Consider the following 25,187-nt stretch of genomic DNA (forward strand, 5'->3'; position numbering starts at 1 on the left):
TCCAGCCGCGACCTACTCTGAGTTCCTCAAAGCGTATCAGTCATGCCTGGAGGTGGCCACAATCCGCTGGCACAAATGCTAGGAGACACCTCAAATCCTCCATCACACTCCCCAAAGGCTAAAAACTGAACTGAATAACTCCCTGGTGCCATGTAGTATATTCCCGTCCCTCCCGAAATAATTTCGGCAACGGCGCCAAATGTTTACCTCACTGGGTAAACAGGAAGAATACAGAAATCGAACAGCAATGCACAATGCAAATACAAAAGAAGTACCAAAATAAGCTTGCCATTAATGTCAAAAGATGTTCATATTATAATCTGTCGTCAACATTACATGTCCTCCAACACCCGGAGGTGGTACAATATATGACAGCCGAAGGGGTGCGACACAACCGTCGCGACTCCAACTACCTACCCGTCGGCTAACTAACTGACCGCCGTAACTCATTATTACCGACGACAACATAAACATAATATACCAACATAACATAATGATTATTCCCGTCAACAATTATCTTATATCTTTTTGATTAGCACCGTAAATAGTGTTAACTATTACGGGATTTCTAACTACTTGATGCAATAAAAGGATGGATGGGAGCCGAGATGAATACAGCGGAATATATACACAATTTGAAGTGAAGATTGATCTCTTTGGGAGATATCAAGTATTAAACAAGAGAATTCCTTTCGCCATCTTAACTGGCCTATTGGAAGCAAAGTATGCGAAGTAATACACAGCAGGAATATTGGCTGACACCGTGGCTAAGAGCACTCTAACGTCTCCACCAATCTTTTGGGAGATTAACCGAAGGGCACGCCATTAAACCTCACGGAGATTACCCACGCCTCAACCAATCTATCTGGAGATTGACAGATAGGCACGCCATTAAGCAACGCAGAGTTTACCCGAAGGCACAACAATCTACACCGCGTCAAAAGAACCCAGTATCGGGTCTAGTCAACACAAACATTAGTTTGCGCACGTGAGACAGAGGCTCATCGATTAGGCTATTTCCGTCTACAAACACGAGGATCGGAGGAGTGACAGAAGCAAGGTGGAGTGGGTTGGCTTCAGGAGAGCCAATGCGAAACCCGATATCGGGTATCATTTTGGGATCAATGCAGACACAAGGAATCACATCGGGGAAGAACGTGATGGGGGCAATATTGTCGTGTTGCATCTGAAGAGAATTCCAATCTGAAGGTATCCCTCAATGCACATCCAGAGGGTCGTGGACTGGGAGTGACAACATATAACCAAGAAGACTGCTAGACATGTTCACGTTGAAATCCAGATCTGCAACTGATAACTAACAGATCAAGAGGGGGGGGGCATCTACAATTTTACTATGGCTACCAGGTGCACTATTTTGTATTCATCCTAAAATAGTGAATGTTTATTTTGTCAGTAAATGAAGTACCAGCCAAAGGGATTGAAACTGACTTGTGATTATGAGACAAATGTCACTGTTTGAAACTGAGTTATGTTTATGAGACAAATGTCACTGTGTGAATCAATTTCATTACTCTGTCTGATGAATTGAACATAAACCCAATAGATAATTAAGGGAATTTTACAGACAATGTCTGACAAGTTCTCATTTTGGTCTGCTACAAAAAAACAAAAAAGAGACATATATAGTTTAGAGGCTTTTTGAGGAGTACTGGAACCTAGCCAACCATTGTGAGTTGCTTTTGCAGCTTGTTCTGATTATAAAAAAGATTACTTCTGATATCAGTTCAGATTTTAGAAGATATTAATTAATTTCAGCTGGTGCATTATCTTCTATATCAACCGCTCTTGTTTGGGTATGATATTCTATATTTTATGTCAATTTTTGCGTAATAATTCTGTTGTTTAAAACACATTTCTGGAAGAATTCTGCAGTTATATTCAGAAATAGTGTGTTTTGAGTTATTATTGCCTTTTGTGAATCTGTGCAAATCTCTGCTAGATTAGATATAAATTTTCTTCATATAAATTTCTGTGCAGTTTACGGCCAAGAGGGCTAATAAATTTGTAGTTGATTTCAGTATTTTTAGTCTCGAAGGCTATGCTGCCAAGACAAAAGATCGTGTAATTCATTTCTAACATTGCATGCACTGTAGAACTAAGCAATTTCCTGCCAATAAATTAGTCCCAATCACCATATGCTCTCCCCTTGCCCAATCCAGGTACTCAGTGATCAGAAAGTGAATGTTTATCCATTTTCATTATAAAATTGTTAGAATCATAAAAAATACAAAAATAAAAATTCAGTTCGAGACATCAATGGGCAAAGTCTTATTTTAGAGAGTTGAATAGGCAATTTAGATTTAATAAGCACTCTAAATTCCCATGTTCTGATTTTCTTTTTTCTTTTCTATTACTCGGTTTCTTCCTATGTCATAACATCAGTTGGCAATATGTTAGATCCCTCAAACAAAGATCTACTTAAAATATGGCCTCTAACTTCAGTCTTGAAGTAATATTCTTTAATAAAAAATACAATAAATCCTTAACACAATAGTGAAAGCTTTTCCTTCCAAGACATGAGAAATAATGCACAAACGATTCCATGTTATATGAACACAATCAAGCTACATAAGAAAAAAAATAATGTTGTGTCTATCTCTTAGCCAAATATAGATATGGTAGAAAAGTTCCTTGTACCTGGTTAGTTAACACTTCAAGGGTGACTTGCACAAATGCTTTATCCAGGTTGTCTTTGTCCACCCCGATCTGCACTAGTAAGTCAAGAAATCAATCACTTACAAAATTAACATCTTAGCTATTGTAAGAAAGATGTTTGGAGAAAACTGTGTAAAGAGAAGAAATTCAGACATATTAGGTCCCATTCGAGATCCGTCATTAGGTTGAAAACAATGAATACTTTAAAATTAAGAGCTACTTCTATAGATAAATTATTGCAATTGTGAAGTAAGACCAATCAGTGTATGCTAAAGCATTAATTAAGTGATCTCAAACACAAATAATATCAGATATCCTAGGATGGTTGTTTGTCTTTAGTTTACTATTTTTTGTTTTCCAAGCAAATTCATATACACTTACCATGCGAGCTTGTAATGTTTGTACTTTAACAGCAGGCTCAATCATTTCCCAATGCACACGAGACCAAATACCCTCCCTTTGCTTTATTTCCTTTTTGAAAATCTAATCCAATGATAGGCAAAGATTATATTCAAGGGTAAAAAGTTGCAAGTGATATTTGAGAAGGATAGAAATTAAAATGATTACATAAAAAATTCCAACAAAATTTGAGGTCTGTATATTCAGCACAGAAGGAAAGAAATCAATAAAACTTCATTAATCAGAGTGGCCAATTCCAACTGAGAATACATCAAACCAAATTATCTTACAACCTTCAGTAAATAATAGGTGGCTCTTAGAAACTCACTGAATACATATTCTCTGTCACAAGCTTCCGTAGCGATGTTTGATCTTTTTGTGCTAAAAATGTGTTTATCTGTATTTGGAGAAACAAAGATTATATTCGAAGAGATTCATATTTGTATCCACACTTTCTGAAAAAATGAAGCCACTAGTCATTATTCTCATACCTTGCATATGAACCAAGACAAGTTGAATTCATTAAAAAGTTAAATTAAACAACAATCATTATGTTAGAAATATTGAAAAATGCTTAATAAATTAGAAACATCTATCAGTATTAACGACGGGTAGTGTGCGCTTCCAAACCAATGCAACAAATCATTGTTATGTGAAATGCAGAAATATAAAAGATTACGAGTGCTTCAATAAGCTTGAGTAAATAAACACTTTCAACCAACCATAGATGGCCCAATTACTAAAGACTCCTAATCTAAAACCCAAGAAAACGCCAAAAATCAAATAAAGTACCCCAAGGAAAATCAATACCAAAGCAGTTTTAAATGTCTTTACAACTCGTTTACCTTGAAAAGAGAATCAAGTGAAACTCTAACTATAATGTCCCCTAGGGGGACCTTACTGAATTTGCCCTAAATTTCCCTAATTAGGGTTTGGATGATGCTTGGAAATGTATATTGTCCAATTAGCATCTTAATCTTGCGCCTGCAACCAGGGTAATATCACAAAATAAATAAATATAAAATTCAATAATGAACATATAGAGTTACAATTTTTAAGACATTCAATAGATGCTTTTGAAGTTCCACTCAAACAATTCATCGCCATTATGCAGCATCCATGGGAGATCATAAAAGGCGCCTTTGACCCTATCCAACAAGTTCAGGGGCACAGAAGTAGAACCGCCGTACTGACTCCTGCTTAACTCTTTGTAGTTCAGGGGCACGAAAGCACATTTGTCATTCTACCTCCTGCATAACCCAGATGGATCTTTGGCTACTTTCCCTCCTTGTATGTACCATATCTCCCCTCCACAATGGAATGACTGGTTGGTTGGCCGTTGGAGTTCTACAGAAATCATTACATCTATCCTATATTATATATATATGCAAAATAAGAATATGGAATAGTAACAGTAATATCATATTCTGTAACAATTATCTCCTAGACAATATTATGGTATGTCATACCACAATATGTAGTGTTCCACCCCAGTTGTGCCCTCAAAATGTCATGTCCCCTCCTTGATTGTTATATATATATCCTAAATGAAACAATTATTATTACTAATTAATATAATAATTACCAAAGAATAATTATTTGAAATTTATTTATTTATTAAATATTATTATTTAATTAATATTTATTAGTATTTATTACTAATAATATTCTTGATCTATTCAAATAAAAATAAATTAATATTATATTATAATTTATATTGTTCTAAAAACTACTTAAACATAATTTATATATAATAAGAGATATCATCCTTATAATACTCTAAAAACTACTTGAAGTACATTAAAGAAATATACCCGATTTTCGTAGCAAGACCGATTCTCTAAGTGGTAGTGCTCAGAACTAAAAGAATGGAAGCAGCGAATTGCTTTGACAATGTTTAATAAAAAAAATAGCTATGTCGTGGATAAACAGAGAGGAAAGTTCTCTATTATGGCGAATTTGTACAGCGATTACCTCAGATGGATCCCACCAAGCCATTAATCCATATAATAATGACAATTGATGTAATCACCGCTCAGGGAAACATATTACAAATTGCTTGTTACGAATGGTCAACTCATTAATTGAAAATAGAATATATTGAGCAATCATTATAATCGTTTTATTATCAGCAATACATGGCAAAGAAGACTTAAGTCTCAAGGCAACTAAACGAATATATTAACTTTAGCCAAGAGATGATTGCAATCAGTAATAGAACTTATAGATTACTACATACGTAGCCATCAACATAATATTATCAATATCGCCCCCATGAAGGGATTTATCACAAATGTTAACTAATCAAATGTTTAGTTATTCAAAGGATGATTACTCATTAGACAGCAATTATAAGTAGTGATGTAAGGCAACGATTAAGAGAAAAGGCTAATTTGTATAAATAACAAATACTCATGAATAATGGAAAGGTGTGATCTTAAGAAAGATTAATTAATCCTTGACAAAGATGTGTCTACTCCCAAAAGATGCAACCATTTGATACCAAGATACTTAATGAGGATCAACCTCTATCCAAAGGGGATAAAAAAAAGGGGGGAAGAAGGAAAAGAAAGGATAGAGAAGGGAGCACAGCAGTCACATTGACTGTTAAAAAGGCATTACGGTAAGGTTATATGAACAGTCAATAATTACGTCAGATGCTATATAATTAATTCAGCATAATATTAATATTATAATTAACAATAATAATAGAATCTGATCTTGTTAACATTGACAATGCTGGTATAAATTAATATGATTAATATAATAATATTATTAATACAATTAATGTCAATACAGTTTAATGTTATTAACATAATCAAATCTGTTAATACATAATAATACTATTAATATAGTATAAAGATGATAAATAACATAATAATGTAAATAAAATCTGAAGTGCTTAAGGTTAATATAATCTGATATAATATAATGATAATATAGTAATATATTAGCAATATATTACTACTGTAATGATAACAGTAAAATGTGGGCAATCCACATATTGGACTAGGTAATGGCAGACATAAATTATAATTTAAATGATAATGAAAATATAAATGGTTATGAAATGTTGGATGTTAATGAATGACAATAATTTGGCTATGTGATGGAGCCTAATGGGAGAAATCCCCCTAGCCTAATTCAGGGATTATGATAATCCCTGGTAGACAGTATATACTGAGTATTCATATGCATATATGTTAAGGCTTGGGTGTCGAAAGCTCACCCAAGAAGAGACGGATCTGGCCGGTCCTCTCTGGTAGACTTAGATGATAAGATGTATCATCCAAGGCAAGGAATTGATCATATATGATGGTCTTCCTTGGTAGGCTTGGATGTAAAATGTTACATCCAAGACAGGAATCAAATTATCCATCGATTTCCTGGTATGGCTTGGAACCAAGACGGGTTCCAAGAAGGCGAGCATTACAACCACCTAAGGACATGTCCCAGTACTGCACTCGTATCCTTTATAAGAATTGAGATTAGTTTTAATTAAGTAAATGAAGTTTAATTGCAAATTAGATTAGTTATATATATATATATATTTGTTGCATTCTAACAATCTGTTTTGCAGGACAGTGATCTCTAACTAGTAGGGACATTACACAAAAGGTTTTACTATGAGGTGTGCAAAGAGAGTCCCACAACTCTATATACAAATGGGTGACTATACTTTGACTGATGACTTCTATGTTATTGTTTGTCATGTCCCCTCATTGATCATTATATACATCCTAAATGAAGAAATTATTATTATTAATAACAACGAATTTCTATTTGGAATTTATTTATTTATTAAATATATTATTAATTAATATCTATTAATATTTATTACTAATAATATTCCTAAAATATTCAAATAAAAATAAATAATAAAATAATTGAATGTACATATAGACAATTATACAGACGATGTTTCCTAAAGAAACAATTGATAACTGAAAGTAAAAATAGAAAGAATCTATTCTACCTAAAATACATATTGACTATTAAGCTATAAGATATGCCAATATTAATTTAATAAGATCATCATCGATCATCGATATTTCAAAGATCTAATCGGCTAAGGCATGGACTGATCATAATAGAAGATAATGATGGGATCGATATTTAAACAGCATTACTGATTGATTATCATCCATAATCGATATCATAAGAAGAAATACGGCATGGAATAGGAATACACAGTGATCAATAAGATTAACAATGGCTATCTATGTTAAACATAAACTAATGTCTTTGTGAAAAGACACGAAGACAATCCATTGTCAGTGATTAGTAATAATGAATGGGTGTGTTAACTATTGTATACAAACCCGATATGGATTAATGCAGCGATTAGAAGTATTATAGAATGATGCCATTAAGAAGAGACATGAGTCATGTCCTTTACACGTGATTCCTCGTGCCAAGTAGAAGATATAAGAAGGCAAGTTCTATCATTCAATTCGGGGGGGAATGGGTATTTTCTTCTTTATAATCCGGTTTGGTTTGCTCTAAGGAGCAGATTGCATTAAGGCACATTGAAGCTGCATAAAAGATAAAGGCAGAAATCAGTAAAAGCAACCAGACCTTGCGTATGTTTATTATCATATCTGGAACAGCAGTCCATCATTGTGTGCAAACAATTAGGAACTGCAGATTGGAAACTGCTACGGTGGGTGTAGATAGGTAAGGGATGTCACAAATGTATATGTAAATGAATATAGTTAATGAATATTTTAATACATATATTAATGAATATTTTAATACATATATTAATGAATATTTTAATGAATATTTTAATACGTATATTAATGAATATTAATAATGAATATTAATGAATATTAATAATGAATATTTTAATACGTATATTAATGAATATTTTAATACATATGTGATGAATATAAATATTGAACATTTTATTACATATGTTAATGAATGGTTCTTAGATGTTAATAAATACATCTCAATAAATGGTTAGGAATATACGTTAATAAATAAATATGAATTTTGGATAATGGATATGTTGGTATTTTGGTATGGTTTTGTGATTGATGTCAACACCTACTGAAAACAAGCACTTTGGAGATCCAGCAACATTCACCGGCAAACAAGTAAACTGTGCAACAGTTACTAGTATATGGTTCACCGGCAGGATATAATGTTCACCGGTATCTGGAATAATATGGAAGACACTTGGTAATGTCGAAAACATCGTGTGGACACTTTGTTTTGAAGAATTAATCATTGGTATATTCATATTTGCATATTTGCTTTTACCGGCAAATAGGTCCAGGTTATCTAGGGTTACACTGGTAGGTTTATCTTCTCCAGATCAGCATGGCATGCTATGGAGATGATTTATTATTGATATAAATGCATTAAGTCGACATGTTTAATCGGTTATTGCATCGGATACTATATTGTTTGTAAAATGATTTTATTGTAATATCTTGTAGAGCCGACCTACTAAAATTGGTGTTAGGGTATGGTATAAATGTAAGATCTTATTTGTAAGATCAAGTGTGGAATGCGAAAAAGAATTGTGTGAAGATATATGCGAGATTAAGCAGAGCTATACATGAAGACATCATTTGAAGGTGAAGCTAGGTTTTTGTATAAGCATATCAGCATTACACCGGTACTGAATCCAGCATAAGAAGATGCTATTTTGTGCAGTACATTCTTATTGGATTTAACCATCCAACTGTAGTCAGTGTGACTCCCATTTTCTGATTGAGCAGTGAGCTCTAGGCTGTTGGCCTTTCTGCATGTGCAGACCCCATTTATGTACACTTACTATCTGCAGTAGTATCATCTGATTGTGGGTAAGGTTTCCCACCGTGGTTTTTCCCCTTACAAGGTTTCCACGTACAAACATTGGTGTTATGTGTTGTGGATGACTTTATGTTTATGTTTCATGCATTAATCCTTACCGGTATAGCAATTTACTGTTAACACTGTCTACCGACATACTTAACTGGTTTACCGGTATTAAGCATTAAGTTGGTTAATTGGTTTTTGGTTTGAATTTATTAGACAGCTGATTCACCCCCCTTCTCAGTTGTCTTCGGGACCTAACAGGATATTTTGCTCAATATATGTTAGGAAATACATGTTAAATTAGGAATACGTAAATGTGGATTATGGAATGGAAAATAGAGATAAAATGTATTATAAATGTAATCACATGTTGGAGGCTATAGGGAGGAAACTCCTTTAGTCTAAGGGAGGGATTATGATAATCCCTAGGGCAGTATATATACTGAACATCTATATGCATATGTATGGCTTGATTGACTAAGTTCAACCAGGAAGAGATGGATTTGGCCGGTCCCCTCTGAGGACTTGGATGATGAGATGCATCACCCAAGGCAAGGAATTGACATAGGGTCTTCCTTGGATGGCTTGGGTGTAAGACAGGAATCGAATTAACCTTCGATTTCCTAGATGGCTTGGATGTAAGAAATTACATCCAAGACATGAATCCAATTAACCTTCGATTTCCTGGATGGCTTGGATGTAAGAAATTACATCCAAGAAAAGGATTGAATTCATCTTCGATCTCCTGGAGGGCTTGGAACCAAGATGGGTTCCAAGAAGGCGAGCCCACAGCCGCCTAAGGACATATCGTCATATGGCATTCGTATCCTTTTTATTAGATAAGAATTGTGATTAATGTTAATTAAGCATTATAAAGTTAAAATACAAGTTAGATTAGTTATGTATATATATTTGTTGTATTCTAACAATCTGTTTTGCAAGAAAGTGATCTCTAACTAGTAGGGACATTACATTGTTCTTGGAGAGATTGATGTCGTGCTTGGCATCTGGTGGCTTTAGTCACTTGGCATATATTTTCAGGACTTCAAGAGGATGGAGTTGGAGTTTATGGAAGATGGTAAGAAGGTTGTGTTGAAGGCTCTGTTAGATGGTGGACCTATGGTAGTCTCAACACGCTAGATAGAGTCTCTGTTCAAACATAAAGACGTTGCTTGGGTGGCACAGTGTTTCATTTCATCCAAGACACCTTCTACACCTAATGAGCAGCCATATCATATAGATGTCCAGACTGTTTTGGACAAGCATGGTGTTGTGTTTGGTGATCTTCCTTTGGGAGACCTCTTGATCGTGGCTTTGAGCATGTAATAGAGCTAGAGGAGGGTGCCAAGCCTATGATTATTGTTCCTCATCGTCATCCTAAGGCATTTAAGGATGAGATAGAGAAGACCATCTGGATGCTATTGGACATGGGATTCATCAGGCCTAGTTCTAGCCCCTTTGCTTCGTCTGTGGTGCTGGTAAAGAAAAAGGATGGCACTATGCGCATGTGCATTGACTACCGCGCACAAAATAAGAAGACAACTAAGAATAGGTATCTGATTTCGCGCATAGATGTGTTACTAGATGAGCTCCATAGTGCAGTGTATTTTTTGAAGATTGATCTTCGATCAAGATACCATCAGATCTATGTTTGTGAGGACATTCATAAGACAACATTCAGATGTCACTAAGGACACTATGAGTTTTTAGTGATGCCATTTGGTCTCACTGGCACACCTACTACATTTTCGTCATGTATGAATCATGTATTCAATTAGCAGTTGTGTAAGTATGTGCTTGTATTCTTCGATGACATTTTGATATCCAGTTAGACTTGGGAGGAGCACATGATGCATTTGGATGAGGTTCTTGGTATTATGGAGGCTCAATCTCTGTTTGCCAAGATGTCCAAATGTGAATTTGGGCTTACAGAGATATTATACTTGGGGCATGTGATTTGTGCACATGGAGTGAAGGTTCATCTGGGAAAGATACGGGCAATACTTGACTGGCCGACACCTAGGAATGTTTCAAAGTTGCGAGGTTTCCTTGGATTATGTGCATATTATAGGAGGTTTTTGAAGGGGTATTCACAGCTTGCAGCTCCATTGATAGACCTCACACAAAAGGGTGCTTTTAGATTGACAGATGAGGCACAGAGTGTATTTGATCGACTCAAGCAAGTTATGAGCACGTGTCTAGTCTTAGCTCTTCCAGACTTCTCTCAACCCTTTGTTCTAAAGTGCGATGCATCAGGATAAGGCACAGGTCTAGTGCTTATGCAAAACCACCATCCCATTGCATATGAAAGCAAGAAATTGAGGGATAATGAGAGATTGTGCTCCACCTATGATAAGGAGATGCTTGCCATTATACATGCTTTGGCAAAGTTTCAGCAGTACTTGGTGGGAAGTTTGTGGTGAGAACCGACTACAATAGTCTGAAATACTTCTTGGAACAGAAAGGACTAAATGAGTGCCAACAGAAGTGGGTTAGGAAGATACAGGCATATGATTTTGACATTGAGTTTGACAAGGGGAAGAAAAATGTTGTTGCTGATACACTTTCCAAGAGGCCTTCAATTGCAGCCCTATGTTCCATGAGTGAGATTTCAGTTGATTAGAAGTCTCAACTTTTAGTTGAGTATTCCAAAAAACTAGTTTGCATGTGAGGTTATGGATGGACAGATTCAGAATGACAGGTATACTGTGATTGATGATGTGATATACTATAAGAATAGAATCTATTTAGTTCCTGGATCGAGACTGAAGGAAAAGATTCTATGTGCCATCCATGACACACCACTAGCAGGACATCCTAGCTACTTGAAAACATACAGACAGGTTTGTGAGAGATTCTCATGGAAGGGTTTCAAGGACGATGTTCTTAGTTATGTCTGTGAGTGTATGACTTGTCAGCAGAAGAAGTCAGAGCATACTTTCCCAACTGATCTTCTGCAACCATTGCCTATTCCTGAGCAGAAGTGGGAGGGTATTTCGATGGACTTTATCACTGGACTTCCGAGAGTCCAGAGGAAGGATTGCAATTATGTGGTTGTGGATAGGTTGACGAAGTTTGCACAATTTTTCCCTACTGGAGCTGACTTCACAGCATCTCAGGTAGCTGAGTTATTCTTTCATGAGGTGTTTAGACTCCATCGACTTCCCAGGACCATGGTTAGTGACAGGGATAGCACATTCATGAGTATATTTTGACAGGAGCTATTCCATCTTGCAAGTATACAGTTGACCCCTAGTACTTGTTTCCAACCTCACACAAATGGACGCACAGAGATAGTGAATAAGTGGGTAGAGGGGTGTTTGTGTAACTATATGTCAGGTCAGCAAAAAGCATGGGTGTGTTGGTTGTATTTGGGCGAGTATTGTTATAATACTACACACCACATGTCCATTGGTATGACTCCCATCCGAGCCCTGTATGATTATGATGCCCTATCATTTGTTGATTTGGCGCAGGGTGATAGTAGAGTGCCTAGAGCTCAAGATTTGCTACGGGACACTCAAGATATCCTTAAGGCACTTAAGGATAGCATACAGCATGCACAAAACCAGCAGAAGATGTATGCAGATAGGCACCGTGTTGAGAGGACTTTTGAGGTTGGTGACATGGTGTTTTTGCACCTACAACCCTACAGGTGGAGTACACTCAAGAGGAGTGGAGCAGAGAAACTCAAACCTTGGTTTTATGGCCCATATAAAGTTTTGAGAAGGATTGGAGAAACAGCATGCGAGCTTGAGTTACCTTCTGAAAGAAGGATACACAATGTATTTCACGTGTCTTGTTTGAAGAAGGCTTTGGGACATCATGTGATTCCATCACTTGATTTAATTCCATTAGATTAGGAGGGTCGATTGATTCTGATTCTTGCAGAAGTTCTCGACATGAGGGAGAGGAGGTTGAGGAGTAAAGTGATTAGGGAATATCTAGTACGTTGGAAGGACTTTCCTATAGCGGATGCCACATGGGAAGGAGAGATGATACTTCAACATCCAGATTTGCAGTTGCTTGAGGGCAAGCAATTCCAAGAAGGGAGGACTATAATGTCCCCTCTTTCCTAGTAGATCACTCAGATATAGAAGTTCACCTGTTAGCCATCTTCGCAGGTCAATTCAATGAATAGAAGATGATAGTGATGGCACATGGGGGTCTAAACTTGGCATTTGGGCGCTTGATAGTGTTATTGTTTGATATTACAATGTTATTGTAATATAAAGTCACTTTTTTAAAAATAGACAAAATTAATTAAAGGGACTATATAAGAAAAGTTCAAGGTTGAATTGAATTTATTAAAAAGACCACATGGCACATTTTCCTAGGCATAAAGTGTTTTTAAAAGGTGGGGCCAAGTCAATAAATAATAAGACCCTCAAGTTGGGCGATTTGGCAAGGAGGTTATTATATTTAATTAGTTTCATTAAATTAAATAATCAAAACCCTAATGAGTTCGATTAGGGTTAGGGAAGTAATAAAGTGAGGTGAGGAGATTCATTTTGGCATCTTGGAAATCATTTTTACAATCAACTTTTGGAAATTGAGCTTTGCAACTCAATTCAGCAGCATAGCAAATTTGAGGAACGGAAACTCCTTAAAGGAAAGGTCAATTTGGACAATACCCCAATTCACAAGATGGAGGAATTTACCTGGAATTCCTAATTGGGCCTCAATTAAGATTTATTTCAGCATCTACAGAGAATTTATATGCAGATTGGAGAGGATTTCAGACTTAGAAGGCAGATATTTCATTTCCTATGGCAGTTGTACAGCCTCCATATGCAACCGTACCATTTGGTGGTCTTCCAAGGTGCTAGACACAATCGAACCAGCCATTAGAGGGCTTGAATCTCCTGAATTCCTCGTAGTCAGCATTGCACACCAGCATTTCAGTGATTTTTATTGATTACAAGAATAAATTTGTCCTCCAGTTATTGTTTTGATCAGTTTTGAATAAATCCTCCTGGGAGCTAGGTGTGGAAGTTAGTGGAACTCCAACTTTTGTTTTAGGTAATATTTCTAGGATCAAATAAAACCATTTGGGCCCATTTGCAGCAGCTGGAAGCCCTTAGATTGTTTCATTCTTCAATTCATCAATAAAATGTTCTCCAGGATGGGCGTTGAACTCTTGGTATGCTATTTGTTGTCCTGAATAATTAGAATTCTTAAATCTAGAAGTTATTGTATTGCTGTTCATCAAAAATCAGAACTCTGATTTAATTACCAGTCAATTATATTCCTTCATTTTGTGGTTCAAAGTGTTATTTCCTAGGCAATTCTTTCACACTTAAACTCTATGCAAGCATTGACATCAAAACATAAGCATAAAACCTCAGAGTAACCATTCCAAACCTCCATCAGCAGTATAAAAACTTAGAAAAAATTCAGTTTAGATTGGCTGGGATCTTTCACACTCATTTGGTTGTGATGTGGGATCCCAAGTGGGGAATAGAGGCAGTTTTCAGGATCCCTTTACCTTGTCACTTGACCAAGTTATATCACTTCATCATTGTGTTGTTAGATCTATATGGCAGTAGTCATATGTGGTGTTTCAGTTGAGTTTATGTTAAGCTTCATTTGATTGTATTAGTCTGCTATGTTGCCAACTTTATTGATTACTGTTGGCTACTAGGTGTTGGAGTTATGATTTGGGCAAAGGATTGTTGGCTTAAGTCCTAATTCTATTTATTTCAATTGCCCTCTTAATCGATGAGTATCTTCAGCTTCCTGACAAATCTAGTATTTAAGCAATTGCTTCCATATCTTCAGGAGGGCTTCCACCTGATCGTCTTCGTACTCAAATGATTTGTATATTTTTCTTCAAATCAATCAATAGAGTGCAATTTATGTTACATAAATGTCATTTATTAGGTTTTCATTGAATCTGCAACTTTACCAAGAGGTTGGACACAGTTATTGGGACAGTATACTGAATGATTGACCAGTTCTGTCTGTAATTAATACCTACCATCACCAAAACTTGCACCAGACCCAAAACTGAACTAATAAAGAAAACAATAAAGGAACGATGACAACACAAAGTAAACAGAAACAATGACAACACGAAGTAAATAGAAAAAGAAGACAACTATTGAGCCATTCAACAAAAACGGGAATGTGTAAGATGAACAAATCTATCACAGAATAATAGAGACAATCTAAGTAGGATCAGTATAGTGCTCATGGATGGTCAGGCATACATTTTGTGAAGATTGACAAGGTTTTCAGAGATACTCCTGAATTTTGTTAGGAATTAATTACACCCAACATACCTCTGTTAAGTTTCTAATCAAATTGAAAGCTAGATTCTATCAATTTTTAAATAGCCATATCTACATAGGAGTTACTCTATCGGCTATAGTTTCTTTAAAGACCTTACTGTTATGCATGCAGTGTGTATCAAAAGATGTTAGCAATCTAAAACAAATGAATCATTATGGCACACTGAGTCCTTAGTCATTTATAAGAGAAAATATTTATTTAACCAAACTAAATAAATTATAACTACCTCCTTATAGTGTTGTACAGCCTCTCGATAGAACTTTGGTTTAGAGTAACCTGCAAGTTTTCGCAATTTGGCAATTGCATATGCAGTCCTAAGCTGTGACATGAATAAGCACTTATCAATGCCACATAAATAGAACTCTCCAAAGCTATAACCATGTAAAATTGAAAATCATAAATTTGAATATGTGAAGATAAAGGTCAATGTTCGAAAGACAAAAAGATGTCTTTTTAACACTAGTATCAAAGATGGTTGTCCTTGCAATCATGTAATGGTCTATATCTCTTGCAAAATTTGGTATAAATAAATCTGCATAAAACACCCATGTTTGAATGGAAACTACATAATATGGAAAGTGGAATTGCAGAAAATACATATGGTTAACAAACTTTTATCTTGTTACCACACCCTTGATGTTAATTTTTGGTACTTTCAGATTGAATAAAACTCAGAAAATCAGAATTAGTTTAGACTAGGTTAATTAATTTATTGTTTTCCAGACTTGAGCATAATAAAGGAAATGAAATGCACAAGGACAAAGCACAGTTACCCTGGGAAAACCTCCTAGGAGGAAAAACCCAGCCAAAGGATCCTCAGATCTGATTATGATTTTGAATTCAATTGACCATTACACACTTATCTGGAGTATAGAGGTTGCAGTCACAAGAAAGAAGAGATAGAAGCCTTCACAATCAGTTTGCTAATGAAGATTATGATTTGCAGTCCTCCTCATCGGATTTTTCTGTGCGTAGCAAGAGTAGCAGCACCTTTCAAGTAGCTCACAATCCTTCAATGGAGTTCTCTATATTTTGGAGATGGTCTGCTGCCTTTTATGAAGTTCGCTGTCTTCAATTGGAGATCTGCTGTTATCTTATGAAGTTCGCTGTCTTCAATTGGAGATCTGCTGTTATCTTATGAAGTTCACTGTCTTCAATTGGAGATCTGCTACTGTCTAATAAAGTTCGCTGTCTCCTATTATAGATCTGCTGCCATCTGGTGAAGTTCGTTGTTGTTAACTGCCTTACTATGAATTTTGCTTTCACCGAATATATTTTGCATCTCTATGAAAACTGAATGATGATAATGAGAAGTATATGATACATTTATAGGAGTCATATTACTTCTTAGTTATGTCGGCCTTCTTTGCAATTGAACATTTTATTTATTTTAATTCCTCTTAAGTAAATCGAAATAGGGTCGGCCCTATCAAAGAGGCGAGTTGGGTTTGGGTGAAGTGTGGAAGCTTTTTAGATGAGCTGAGAGGTATTGGGCCAGGCCCTATATGATGGAGGTGGATTCCAATGTTGCCCAAGGCAATTGGAATCCGCCAGCCCTAATTACCAACAACACTCCCTCTTAATTAGGGAATAGAATCATAATCATAATCTTCCAGCTTGCACACAAGCATAGACAGGAACCACCTTGCATTGCTCACAGAGAGTGGAGAGGATCCTTTTCTACCATCTTAAATTGCCCGCAGAGGATGGCCAAAGGTTACAATACCATCTTACATTGCCCGCAGAGGATGGTTTAACAATTACACTTCTCCCTGAGAAGTTTTACAATACCATCTTACATTGCCCGCAGAGGATGGTTAATAATTACACTTCTCCCTGAGAAGTTTACAATACCACCTTACATTGCCCGCAGAGGGTGGTTAACATTTACAATACCATCTTACATTGCCTGCAGAGGATGGTTAAGAATTATACTTCTCCCTGAGAAGTTTACAATACCACCTTACATAGCCCACAGAGGATGGTTTTATACAATACAAAGTATCACTGAAATTGAGACTCCCTCTCAATCGGAGTTTCATTTTCCACAATACCAAGTCTATCCCTGAAGTACACAAACTTCACTTTGGATAGAGGCTTGGTAAGAATATCTGCAACCTGCTCATCAGTGCTGACAGACTTCAGCTGAATAGCACCTCTTTGCACCATATCCCGAATAAAATGATAATGGGTTTCCACATGTTTTGACCTGTCATGAAACACTGGATTGATAGACATTTTAATACAACTCTGGTTATCACAATGAATAATTGTAGGATCCCATGGCTAACCAAACAGCCCAGCAAGAAGCTTACGAAGCCACACTGCTTCTCTGGACGCTACACTTGTTGCAATATACTTAGCTTCAGCAATACTCAATGCCACTGAGGATTGTTTTTTGCAAGCCCAAGAGATCACTGCAGAGCCCAAGCTAAAACAAATACCAAAGGTGCTTTTCCTGTCTTTGACACTTCCAGCACAGTCTGCATCAGAATAACCTTCCAAGGTTATTGGAGTGTTAAGTGGATACTTCAGCCCAAAACCAACTGTGCCCCGCAAGTATCTTAGGATATGCTTGGCTGCAACAAGGTGAACATGCTTGGGCAAACTCATGAACTGGCTGAGAGCATTTACAGCAAAACATATGTCTGGTCTAGTGTTAACTAGATACATCAGTGATCCAATCAACTGTCGGTACTCGGATAGATCTGCAAATTCAAAGTTAGCTACAGAAACACTTAACTTCTTTAAGTTAGATTCCATAGGAGTAGACATTGGTTTACAATCCATCATTCTAAATCTTTTCAAAATGTCAATAGTATACTTCCCTTGACTTAGAAAGATTTCGTTAGATCTTTGCCATACTTCTAGACCTAGGAAATAATGCATTAGACCTAAATCTTTCATTTCAAATTCTGAAGCTAGCTCTTTCTTGCATCTAATAATAAGTTCATCTTTACCAGTAAGAAATAAATCATCCACATTAAGAACTAGAATTAGCATTTCATCATTGGCTACTTTAAAGTAAATGTTAAGGTCAGCATCATTTTTACGAAAGCCTAGACTTAGCAAATATTTATCAATTCTTTCATACCAAGCACGAGGAACTTGTTTAAGACCATACAAAGCTTTCTTTAACCTGCACACATGGGTTAATCTAACCTGAATCTCATATCCCTCAGGTTGCTCAATATAGACTTCTTCCTCAATGACACCATTGAGAAAGGCAGTCTTAACATCCATCTGATGTAGTTTCCAACCCTTAGCAGCAACAATAGCAATTATTGTTCTAATGGAAGTATATCTAGCAACAGAAGCAAATGTTTCTTCATAGTCTATGCCTTCCTTTTGGGAAAAGCGACGCGCTACAAATCTAGCCTTATATTTTTCAATACTACCATCGGCATTATGTTTAATTTTAAATAACCATTTAGAGGAAACAACAGATTTACCTTTGGGTCAGGGCACAAGGTCCCATACATCATTCTTGATGATTGACTGATATTCTTCATCCATAGCAAGCTTCCAAGCATGATGACTTAAGGCTTCTTCAACATTGCAAGGTTCAGTTTCAATGAGATTACACATTAAAGAAACGTAGTTGGAAAATACCTAAGGTCTCTTAGTTTCACGAAAGGTGCCACTTGGAGCAGCAAATCTTTCAGCTTCTTGGATGGTGTTTCTTACCCAAAGTGGCCTCTTTTTGGTAACAACAATGTCATTAGGAATATCAGTGGGATTCATGGGTTCTGGAGGATCATCATGATCATCTTGAGGTGGAGGTTCAACTTGCTCCCTCTGAATCTCAAGGTTAGTATCAACGTTTATATTTTGATTATCATTAGATTCATCAATAACACAAGAACCTTTCGATTTCTTAAAAGCAATGTCTTCTTCAAATGTAACATCCCTACTTACCTCAACGTACCTTTGACCTGGGATGTAAATCCTGAAGGCCTTGGAGGATTCACTGTATCCGACTAGCATGCCTTTCTTTACGGAGGGTTCCAACTTTGATCGCTTTTCCTTGGGCACATGAACATAGACTGGACTTCCAAAGATTCTGAGGTGACTAATGTCTGGTTTGGATCCCGTGAAGGCTTCTTCCGAGGTCATGTTCTTTAGAGCACGATGAGGACATCTATTCTGGATATATACTGCTCTTTTAGAAGCCTCAGCCCATAGATAGGTCTGCAAGTCTTGATCGTGGATCATAGCCTTTGCAGCCTCCACAATGGTCCTATTCTTTCTTTCAGCAACACCATTTTGTTGAGGATTGTATGGAACACAAAACTCCCTCTTAATTGCAGCCTCCACAATGGTCCCCCCCCTTTTTGGGCACGTCCCCCCATCAGGGACGTCTCGGGGACGGGGGGACGGGGACGCGACGTCCCCCGCCATCAAGCCACCGCCACCCAATCGCCACTGGGAAATGGAGACGTCTCCACGTCTCCCAGGGAGACATGGACACGTCTCCGCGTCTCCTCGGAGACGCTTGGGCATCTCCCTGTCCCTCGAGAGACGCCCAGGCGTCTCCCCCGTTCCCACGCCTAAACAAACCGAAAAAGCCATATTTTAAAAAACATGTGCCTTTTGGGGGGATTAAGGGGTAAACCTAATTGGACGTGGGCCCCACCCAACCCCCCAAAACAACACAAAAGCATGTTTCTTTTAGATTTAACTCTCATTTTGGTAAACTGATTTTTTTTCCAGCAAGCTAAAGAGGAGGAAAAACTTGAAGAAGACTGATTGAAGGGGTGAGAAAAGCTGATTGCAAGAGTGATAGGAGTTAGAAGAAGCAAGAAGAAGAGGAAGAAGAAGATTCTTCTACATTTTGGAGAGATTTTTCAAACACAAGGTAGGGTTTTTCAACTTTTTCTTGTTTTTTTTTTGTTTTATTTTCTGATTTTCATTGTTCTATGTCATTTTTGGATTTTTTTTCCCTATTCATCTCAAGACTCAAAATGAGATTTGATGTTGAATCTTGAGGGCAAAATGATTCATCATTTTGCCCTCAAGATTCAACATCAAATCTCATTTTGAGATGAATAGGAAAAAAAATTTAAAATATATTGTTAAACTAGGCTGATTTTATTTTTATTTTTATTTTGTGAAATGCAGTGTCAATTTCACAATGAGCTCCCAAGGCATGAGTGAAGATGACATGGAAATCCATTCTCATAGTGAGAATGATTCAGAATATGAACCTGAAAATGAGGGGGGTGACCATGGGGCTCATCCTGGAGCCCAATCTAGTTCTATGGCAAGTGCACCAGCTAGTACAAGTTGCCCTTCAGAATTGTTGGCACCATATGCTAGGGGTCATTTTGATCCTAAGTCTCCTCTAAAACAGTTTGCTTCACGAATATCAGTACAAGGCACTGCATCACATTCAAGTGGGGGAACAAGGAAGTGGAAGTGCAATATTTGTGACACAGAATGGTTCGGTAGCATTAGTAGGGTGAATGCACACTTTCTGTTTTGGAGAGGAAAAGGCTTGAAACTTTGTAAGTTTTTGGAGGAAGCCAAAAATATACAGTACAGAATTGAGTTTAACAGGCTTTGGGGGGTTCCAGATGACACAAATATTTCAATATCTACTACTTTGTCTGCTAGGGCAGCACTTCAGGGCAACCAGAATGTGCCACATACTTCTCATGCTTCGCAGAAGGGAGGAATGATGTTTGGATCTCCATCCACTTCCACTTCTGCCGCCAGGGCTGGGAAACGTAAGTTGCAAACACCACAGACCAACCCCATTACTGATATGTTTAACGTGCAGCTGAGAGATGAGATAGATGAATCCATTGGCAAGTTCTTCTTTGCCAACGGCATTCCATTTCATGTTACACGGTCTCCTTATTATAGGGAGATGATGGCTATGGTGGCCAAGGGAGGACCATCTTATGTGCCACCAGGGGAGACGAAAATGAGGACCTAGATCTTGGATAAATGCTATTCCAAGATCAATATTTTGATGCAGAAGATGAAGGCATGTTGGGTGGCATCGAGGTGCAGAATAGTTATGGATGGGTGGACGGACATTAGCCATCGTCCACTCATCAACGTCAATGTCACATGTGTAGAGGACCCATACTTCCTTAGAGCAATTGATTGTACAGGGCATCGTAAAGATGCTGATTTCGAGTTTCAGGTCCTCAGGGAGGCTATTGAGGAGGTTGGGCCACAAAATGTGGTTCAAGTAGTGACAGATGCAGCCCATGTGTGTAGAGCAGCAGGGAGACTCATTGAGGCAGCCTATAGACACATTTGGTGGACCCCATGTTGTGTGCATGCCATGAACAATGCACTCAACGACATGGGGAAGATAGACTGGATTAGAGGAGTGGTCACCGATGCGAGAGATGTGCAGATGTTTATCTGCAGCCACCACACTTCACATGCACTCTTCAGGACCTTCGCGAAGAAGGAATTTTTGAAACCAGTTGAGACTAGATATGCATCCTATTTCATTCTCCTGGAGAGAATGATTGAGTTGCAAGAGGCATTGCAACTCATGGTTATGACTGATGAGTGGAATAGGTGGGCTGAGGCCAAGACAGAGCAGGGTAGAAGGGTGAAGGAGATAGTGAAGAGTGATGTGTTTTGGACTGATGTGAAATACATTGTCTCTATCATTTCTCCAGTATTCCAGGTGATCAGATATGGGGATGGGGATGCACCTAACCTTGGAGAGGTGTATGAGTGCATTGACTCTATGCTTGACCAGATGAGGGTTGTTGTGCGAGTGAAGGACCCCTCTTTAGCATTCTATAATGAGCAAATCCAGCCTATCATTCAGCGTAGATGGGACAAGTTGAACACTCCTTTGCATATGGCTGCCTTTGCCTTGAATCCTAAGTGGTACAAGGCTAGACCGGGTAGACTGACACCGATTCAAGATGATGAGGTGAAGGCGGGTTTCTTTATGTGCATAGAGAAGATGTTTGATTCCAGAGATGCCGGCACAATGCGCACTGAGTGGGGAAGATTTGCCACTCTTAGAGGTTATTCAAATGCGGCAAAGATGGATATAGACAGCATGGCACAGGAGGACCCACTTTTATGGTGGAATTGTCATGGCCTGAAATCTTTGACCACCACTCTAGCCATCCGTCTGCTATCCCAGGTTTCCAGTTCTTCAGCTGCTGAGAGGAACTGGTCTACATATAGCTTCATCCACTCTCTTAAGAGGAACAGACTTACCTCTAAGAGAGCAGAGAAGCTTGTGGCTGTACATAGTGCTTTGCGTCTCATGGACCGCAAGACACTTGTGTACAAGGAGAGTCCAGCGGCACGATGGGATGTAGAGCCAAAGGAGCCTTCACAGATTGATGAGGATGATCCTACCACTTCAGATGCAAGGCTAGTTGGTGTGAGCTTGAGGGACCTTGATCCTCAAGAGTCCAGCAGTTCCAGTGAGGAGGAGTTCGCAGATGATTAGAGGCCTCCATTAGCTACATTTTGAGTTTTCAGTTTTGTCATTTTGTATTTGACTCCAGTCTCTTTTGTAATGCTATTGCTACACGTATTTGTATTTGGCTACTCATTGTAATGATGAATCATGTAATCATCTTTATTATTATAGACTTTGCAATGGCATCAGATATTCGTATTTTCGTTTTCCTTTTTCGATATTCATATGATAGAAATGAGAAATCTCCAATTTGACAATTTCATTTGTCAAATTTTATTTACTTTTAGCAATTAGTTGCGTATTACTAATCTAAGTAATCTTGGTATTTCCTATAGTTTCATTTGAAATCTAATTCTTATACTGTTATACATCTTTTCAAAACTAGTTTTTCAAGTACTATATGTATATGTATAAGTATATGAGCACCACCACCCCGCCACCCCCCGTCGCCGTCCCCCTGCCGTCCCCAAATTTAGACCCTTGGTCCCCCCATCCCGGAGACGCGTCCCCGACGCACGTGGAACACTGGTTTGAAACTTACTCTTATATCACCTAAATCAGAAAAGTGGCAACCTTTGAGGATCAATTAGTCACCTACCTTCTATATCGATCTCTTCATAACAATGATTAGACTTTATTCATCACTGTCCTCTTAATCCTTTCTATAAACGATGTCTGATTATCATAATCACTAGTAATTAATACGATGCCTTTTCAACAAGATATCGATTAGTGTATGATCGGTAGTTTGGCATGCTTGTCTCAATCGGTATTGTAACCAATATCATTAATTATTCCTATTGTTATGATATCATTAATTATTCCTATTTTTATTACTGATGACTAATTCTTGTCTTCTCCTTAGATTGATTAACAATAATAGTCATCGTCGCCTAGTTGATATTTATCAATACCTTGCCAAGATGCTTACCATTGTCTTCTCTTTCTCCAAGGTATGCAGCCTTAGCCAATCTACTGGTTTGCATATCATATCTTTGAATCGTTGCCTATTAGTCTTTGACCATTATTAGGTATATCAGCTTTATGTATGATCAATAATTATAATCATTAATTGTTCATAGCTTGGCTATCGATCTTCTCATATGGATGACTGTCGCTGTTAACACTTCATGTTTAATCTTGATCTTTGCAGCTGCTGCCTCTTTCATCGTATCTTTCATAGGGTTGACCCTTTGTTTGATCGTTGTCGGTGTGATTATTATATATAAGAGTATGACTAACTGTTAATAAGTTTAATTGAAACTTATCCAATCGTATATCGACTCTTATCATCTTCAGGTCTTGAATGGGGACATTAAAATTTGCAATTAGATAGACCCTAGACATTTCCCATGTCATATCTTTTGGTGCCAATCTACCCTCCCATATCATTCTTCTCCCATGTACATCTGTCTTCCAAATACTATCACTCTTCCATGTACCTTTGGGTATATAGGGAGGTGAGGTATATCGTAAGGTTTGGTATATTGATGAGGATTGCTCTTTTGTATTGTCACTTTTCCACACACCTTTGGGTATATTGGGAGGTGCAGGCAATTTGACATTGGACATATAGGTATATCAAAAGGTGAGAATGATCAGATTTGAGCACTAAGGGTTTCTGCTAGATGTAAAAAGGAAAAGGCTAAAACCTTGAAACATATGAAAAGCCTAAATTGATTTCTTTGTGTGGAGAGAGCCTTTGCATAGACATGCAGCATGTCAAACAAGGATGACAGCTTATATACAATGGAAGCATATATTGCTTCAAATGGCATTTGTCACAAATGACAAGGCATGATGTACAACCTTGCAAAAGGAGCCCTCTAGATGCTACCCTTACACACATGAAACTCTAATAGCATTTTTCAAGAGTATGGCCAAAAAGGAAAGGATAGGAAAAGAAGTAAAATCATATTTTTTAGAGGCAAGGGTCAATTTTTATGGGGCAACTACCATAGCAAATGACAAGAGACTCGATCTACTCTTGGTTTTGTAGCTCGAAGACTAAACAAAAGGGGAGGCAACATGAACACCTTCTTTGCACCTTCTACTACGTCAAGATCACAACCTAGTTTAGGGAGTACAAGGCCAAGGAAGAATGTTTACAATCAAACAAATAAAATCACTAGGAATCCCTGACACTATTATAGCCTATATTATACTGAGAACTTAGGTCTCTCCAAGTTGGCAAGGCATGGTGGATCGCATTGCAGTTGTAGGTCCTAGCTTCAAAGTCCCATCATACAAGGCTTTGAGGTTCGATATACTAAAGAATATATCGCAAGCTTCATCCTGGGCTATTCAAAATTTATACTACTCACATAAATATCGATCACTTTAGCCAACTTTATACTCAAAACTCAAGAGGAATTATGTGCATTGCTACTAGGTGGCGATCATAACACTTATTTGGTGTAGTTGCATAATGGTTAAACTAGTCTAGGCATGCACCCATATATATGAAGCCACCCTTTTATAGTGCTAGTAGAACTTTTATATGGTTAACTTGATGCAAGCCTATGCCATTTGAGCCTCTTTTTATCACCTAAATTTAAGGCAAATAAAATATGATCTATAACAAGCCACC

The 25,187-nt window shown here is 37.4% G+C and overlaps 1 protein-coding gene across 8 annotated transcripts in view; it reads right to left on the minus strand.

The window, feature by feature from the left end:
• LOC131065276 (uncharacterized) overlaps nt 1–25,187 on the minus strand; it is a 263,489-nt gene that overhangs the window by 93,499 nt on the left and 144,803 nt on the right. For 3 of the 8 annotated variants that reach the window (XR_009111403.2, XR_009111404.2, XM_057999781.2), the window contains exons 7-10: nt 15,407–15,499; nt 3,404–3,472; nt 3,058–3,159; nt 2,659–2,732 (exon numbers count right to left, since the gene is read on the minus strand). Coding sequence is in view for 5 of the 8 variants with exons in the window: in XM_057999781.2 (XP_057855764.1) it covers nt 2,667–2,732; nt 3,058–3,159; nt 3,404–3,472; nt 15,407–15,499 (330 nt within the window). In the remaining 3 variants the exon portion in view is untranslated. The remainder of the gene's footprint in view (nt 1–2,658; nt 2,733–3,057; nt 3,160–3,403; nt 3,473–15,406; nt 15,500–25,187) is intronic. The other 5 variants (XR_009111398.2, XM_057999742.2, XM_057999765.2 and 2 more) reach the window with 3 other exon arrangements.

This window comes from Cryptomeria japonica, chromosome 1, assembly GCF_030272615.1.
Source record: "Cryptomeria japonica chromosome 1, Sugi_1.0, whole genome shotgun sequence".
Classification (NCBI taxonomy): Eukaryota; Viridiplantae; Streptophyta; class Pinopsida; order Cupressales; family Cupressaceae; genus Cryptomeria; species Cryptomeria japonica.